General features: G+C 48.7%; 1 protein-coding gene across 2 annotated transcripts in view; it reads left to right on the forward strand.

The window, feature by feature from the left end:
* The window catches only part of CLPTM1 (CLPTM1 regulator of GABA type A receptor forward trafficking), a 32,201-nt gene extending 26,661 nt beyond the window's left edge, over positions 1–5,540 (forward strand). For both annotated transcript variants that reach the window (XM_083515871.1, XM_083515872.1), the window contains exons 13-14: positions 967–1,134; positions 4,089–5,540. In XM_083515871.1, the coding sequence (XP_083371997.1) occupies positions 967–1,134; positions 4,089–4,405 (485 nt within the window). In that variant the 3' untranslated portion in view covers positions 4,406–5,540. The remainder of the gene's footprint in view (positions 1–966; positions 1,135–4,088) is intronic.
* The last annotated feature ends 460 nt before the right edge of the window (positions 5,541–6,000 follow it).

Here is a 6,000-nt window from a genome sequence, read left to right on the forward strand (position 1 = left end):
ATCTCCATGTGAATTATGTTCTCTTCGCCCATTAACCCAGGGTTGCCCCAGACTCCAAAGCTTTCTCTCTTCTTTGTTTTATAAACAGAAAAAGCAAATCTCTAGTTATTCTGGAAAGAAAGTTATGGGGCAAAACTCACAGAAACTTCCTAAGCGATTTCTGTGAAATTTCCTTTCCTTTCAGTTTTAATTGCATACCGCCTTTCTATATTACTATGCACAAGGCGGTTTACGGGTTTCTTTGTTGAAGAAACAACAAAGACCACGCACCTTTTAACAATCTGAGCCAATGCAAAAAATGTCATAATAAAAACTTGACTTTAAAATAAGCAACTTCTATTAAATAAAGTACGGTAACACTCAATAATCCATTAGGATATAATAGTACGGAATAAAATTAAAGGTCAGCAAATAAGAATTAAACAAGTATTCAATCTTTGCAATTACAATAAATAATTCCTAAACTATAATCAATAAAAAAATAACAGAAATGAGAGTGGGGGTGGTTTGGCTACCTTGTATATTTTTCCTGGTACTGAGGAATGCTCCCAGTGCCCATTAGACAGCAACAGAATCAGTTGGTGTGTGTGTGTGTGTGTGTGTGTGTGTGTGTGTATAAATTGATCTCCACAATCTGGACCATAGCTGTCAACTTTTCCCTTTTCTTGCGAGGAATCCTATTCGGAATAAGGGAATTTCCCTTTAAAAAAGGGAAAGGTTGACAGCTGTAATCTGGACCAGCAGGACATAGCTGACTTCCCCTAGTAAGCAAAAGATTCCTGGGGATGCCCACATCTCTAATTTTGTGTTTTGTCATCCACCCCACCCCAGGACACTCTCAATACTTGGAAGTGCACCCACTGGTCAGAAAAGGTTGCTGACTTCTGCGTTAACTACTCCAGCATTGACTTTTTCTTTTCCTTCCTTCCTTTGTTTTGTTTTGCCCTGCCCTGTCCCCCCTCCCAGGCTTCATCACCATGACGCCTCAGCTGTTCATCAACTACAAGCTGAAGTCTGTTGCTCACCTGCCCTGGCGGATGCTCACCTACAAAGCCCTCAACACCTTCATCGACGACCTGTTTGCCTTCGTCATCAAAATGCCCATGATGTACAGAATAGGCTGCCTTCGAGACGGTAATTCCTCTCCCTCCTGCATCTCATCGTATTCTCCCACCCCGCCTCCGGTGTATCTCAGGGGGGCTTTTTCTATGACCGCCCACTCCAAACCAATGATATCTCACTTGGTAGAGCGTGAGAACCTTAATCTCAGGAACATGGGTTTGAGCAAAAGATTCCTGCGTTGCAGGGCATTGGGCTGGATGACCCTGGTGGTCCCTTCCAACTGTACAATTCTTTGATTCTGTGGGTGGAAAGCCCACCACCTGTCCTCTTGACCCGTGCCCGTCATGGCTGATTAGAGCGTGTCCAGACGAGGTGCGGGGCCCCCTGGGGGATATCATCAACTTGTCCCTTGGCACCGGGATATTCCCAGGGGAACTGAAGGAGGCGGTGGTGCGTCCGCTCTTAAAGAAAACATCATTAGATCCCTCAGATCTATCCAATTACCGCCCGGTCTCGAATCTTCCATTCCTGGGTAAGGTGATTGAGAGAGCAGTTGCTGAACAGCTTGGTAGGTTTCTGGATGAAACATCTGCTCTAGACCCATTCCAGTCCGGCTTCCGCGCTGGTCATGGGACCGAGACGGCTCTGGTCGCCCTAACAGATGATCTCCGCAGGCAGCTGGATCGAGGCGGGTCAGGGCTGCTGATTCTTCTAGATCTGTCAGCAGCCTTTGACATGGTCGATCACGAACTCCTGGACCACCGCCTTGCCGACGTGGGGATCCAGGGCACAGTCCTTCAATGGCTGCGCTCGTTTCTCTCTGGTCGGGGACAGAGGGTGGCGCTTGGGGGGGAATTGTCATCACGCCACTCCTTGGTGTGTGGAGTGCCTCAGGGTGCAATTCTCTCCCCAATGCTTTTTAACATCTTTATGCGCCCCCTCGCCCAGCTTGTCCGGAGTTTTGGGCTGGGTTGCCATCAGTATGCTGATGACACCCAACTCTATCTGTTGATGGATGGCCATCCTGACTCGGCCCCAGACACGCTGACCAGATGTCTGGAAGCGGTGGCTGGATGGTTACGTGGGAGCCGGTTGAAGTTAAATCCTTCGAAGACAGAGGTCCTCTGGCTGGGGCTGGACGATATGGGATCGAGGGGGCAACTCCCATCTCTTGCGGGGGTGCAATTAGTGCCAGCACCGTCCGTTAAGAGTTTGGGTGTAATCTTCGATACCTCCCTCTCTATGGAGTCGCAGATTACAGCTATAACAAAGGCGGCATTTTTTCATCTCCGCCAAGCTAAGCAGTTGGCCCCTTATCTCTCTCGTCCTGACCTAGCCACTGTGATCCATGCGACGGTCACCTCCAGACTGGATTATTGTAACTCGCTCTACGTGGGGCTGCCCTTGAGACTGACCCAGAAACTCCAGCGGGTGCAGAATGCCGCGGCGAGACTCCTTATGGGGTCTTCGCTGCGAGAGCACATTCATCCGGTATTATACCAGCTGCACTGGCTCCCGGTGGAGTACAGGATCAGGTTTAAGGTGCTGGTTTTAACCTTTAAAGCCCTATACGGCCTAGGACCCTCGTATCTACGGGACCGCCTCTCCTGGTATGCCCCACAGAGAAACCTACGGTCTGCAAATAATAACATCCTCAAGGTCCCAGGCCTCAGAGAGGTTAGGCTGGCCTCAACTAGAGCCAGGGCCTTCTCGGCTGCGGCTCCAAACTGGTGGAATGCTCTGTCACAAGAGACTAGGGCCCTGCGGGACCTGACATCTTTCCGCAGGGCCTGCAAGACAGAGTTGTTCCGCCAGGCTTTTGGTCAGGGCGCAGCCTGACTCCCTCCTCTGGCAACCTGCACAGAATTTTGTTTAATCGGTTGCCATCAATTTGATTTTAACTAATTTTTATAATGAAATATTTTTAGAATGTGTTATTATTTGATTGTTTATTTGATTGTTGTTAGCCGCCCTGAGCCCGGCTTTGGCTGGGGAGGGCGGGATATAAATAAAAATTATTATTATTATTATTATTATTATTATTGAGTGATTCCCGGACAATGTGCAGACTTCTGTATATAATAATAATAATAATTTATTATTTGTACCCTGCGCATCTGGCTGGGTTTCCCCAGCTACTCTGGGCAGCTTCCAACAAAGATTAAAAATACATTAAAATGTCACTCATTAAAAACTTCCCTGAACAGGGCTGCCTTCAGATGTCTTCTAAATGTCAGGCAGTTGTTTATCTCTTTGACATCTGATGGGAGGGCGTTCCACAGGGTGGGCGCCACCACCGAGAAGCCCTCTGCCTGCTTCCCTGTAGCTTCCCTCGCAGTGAGGGAACCGCCAGAAGGCCCTCGGAGCTGGACCTCAACATCCGGGCAGAACGATGGGGGTGGAGATGCTCCTTCAGGTATACTGGGTCGAAGAACGTTTAGGGCTTTAAAGGTCAGCACCAACACTTTGAATTGTGCTCGGAAACGTACTGGGAGTCAATGTAGGTCTTTCAAGACCGGTGTTATATGGTCTCGGCGGCCGCTCCCAGTCACCAGTCTAGCTGCCGCATTCTGGATTAGTTGTAGTTTCCGGGTCACCTTCAAAGGTAGCCCCACATAGAGTGCTTTGCAGTAGTCCAAGCGGGAGATAACTAGAGCATGCACCACTCTGGCAAGACAGTCTGCGGGCAGGTAGGGTCTTAGCCTGTGTACCAGATCAAGCTGATAAACAGCTGCCCTATTCATACAGGTTCCTGTGTGTGTGTATGGAAATATTAAATAAATGTGCCAAACGGGCTTCTAAGAGGTCTGAGATACCTCAGTTGGTAGAGCATGAGCCTCTTAATCCTGGTCGTGGGCAAAAGATTCCTGCATTACAGGGGGTTGGAATAGATGACCCTCGTAGTCCCTTCCAACTCTACAATTCTGTGATCCTTGGGACAAATCTATTGAAAACTCCGAGCCAAAGTGCCCCTCTTTCTCCTACCCTGTTGTAACGCCTGGCCTTTCCTCCTCCTCCTCCTGCAGATGTCGTTTTCTTCATTTACCTCTACCAGCGGTGGATCTACCGGGTGGATCCGACCCGCGTCAACGAGTTCGGGATCAGCGGGGAGGACCAAGTATCTCGGACCGCGACGCCGAGCGTTGCTCAGCAGGACGGTGGCCCTGCAGTGCTGGCCAACAGGGCCGTCAGGGCGGTAACGGAGGGCCCGGCAAACGGTGCCCCCGCAGCAGCGACGGAGAGGGGAGCCGCCGACACTCCCGCAGCCACCTCGGCGAGCTTGCCAGACGGCGCGGCCGAAGCACTCCCTTCGAAAACGGCGGAGGAGAAGAAGAAAGATTAACCTGCTCCCGCGTTTATTTTTTAAGATCCCTAACCTGACACTCTCACTGTTGGATAATGGACAGAAAGCAAAATGGGTGGGGGAGACAAGCAGAGTTGCTTCGGCCCTCCAGGGTCCAAAGCGTTTTATTCTCTATTCCAGTAAACACGCGGCGGCGGCTGGGGCGGGTTTTTGGGAGGGGGCGGGGTGGGGTGGGAGGAAGACCGCTTGAAATGTTGGTGGAGTTCGATGTGATAAGCTGTATCCATGAGAGAGAAACCTCACCTCACCCACCCACTTCCCCCCGCCCCTCCGTAAATCTCTATGTTTAAAAGCAAAACTCAAACCAGTAATCATTGTGACCTCCATGCCATTGTGCGGGTATTTAGGACATTGTTATTAAGGAGTTTTCCTCCAAGTTGTGTCTCCGTTTCATAAAGAGAGCTGATGATCAGAACAAAAGATAGCAAAACACGGTTTCTCATCATTACATCCTAATAACAGACTCTGGATTTAATAAATTCATTTGGGTGTTTTAAGTTAATAATAATAATACACCAAAACGACCCCTCTGCTTCTCCCTCCTCCTGTTTCTTCTCACAAGGCTTTAGGGTAAGAAATTTCCTCCAGGACTGTGCATGTGTCACTGGGTGTAAAATCCAGCTTTCATTTAACAGCAAGATTCAGGTATCTAACACAGTGTTAATTATGTGTGAATTACTTCCTTTCCTTTGGGATCTTCAGTGGCTTTAGTATTATGGGGGTGGTTTGGAGATTACCTGCTGTAAATTTCTGTGATGTCTCTCTTAACTGCCCCCCCCCCACCCACACTGATTTTCACATAATGCCAAACCATGGTTTAGCATTACATATAATCCCAGCCCTCCTGTTTAACTCTGGCTTGATAACTACAGCTAAAGGCCATTTGTTAACCGTGGTTCATAGTTTGCAAACCTTAGTTGTCATTAACCAAAGCTTAGCATTACTTCTAAGCCCAGGCCTCCTCCCTGAACTATGGTTAAGAAGCCATCGACCTCCACAAGCCAGACCTGGGAGTGAAGAGCAACAAAAAATTCAAACTGCTCTCAAGGAATGGCTGATCTCACTGTTGTTTTTAACTGTACTGTGCTGTAGTAAACCAAGTTTTGAGTGATCATCTGCCAGACACTTCGGCTTTCACTAATGTTTATTAGGTTTAGCATTAACCATGGTTTAGCTTATTGCACAGATTTAAAATTCCCCTCAATTTTCCCCCCATGCATTTTAAGGTAAGGTGCATCAACCCTTTGCTTATTTGAGTTGTCTCTCTCCCCCCCCCCCCCCCGTGTCTTGTCTTTCCCCCCACTTAAAATAAGGTCACGGAGACCTATGCACAATTTTTCTTTTTAGGCTGCTCTCGTCTCGGATTTACAACGGCTAAACCACAGTGTGGGGATGCTCTGTTCCTGCTTGGGTCAGCAAAGCTTCCCTCCCCGCAGCAGCAGCACTGCTGCCTCCAAAAATTTGGGTCATGCTGGGTGGACTTTTCCTGGGGGAGGCTCCATAGACACACAGCTTTGCCTCCCTGCTTTGTGATGATTTCACCCTTATGAGATGGGCTGTTCTTGCTCATAGAC

Source organism: Podarcis liolepis (assembly GCF_965112155.1).
Source record: "Podarcis liolepis genome assembly, chromosome: 7".
Classification (NCBI taxonomy): domain Eukaryota; kingdom Metazoa; phylum Chordata; class Lepidosauria; order Squamata; family Lacertidae; genus Podarcis; species Podarcis liolepis.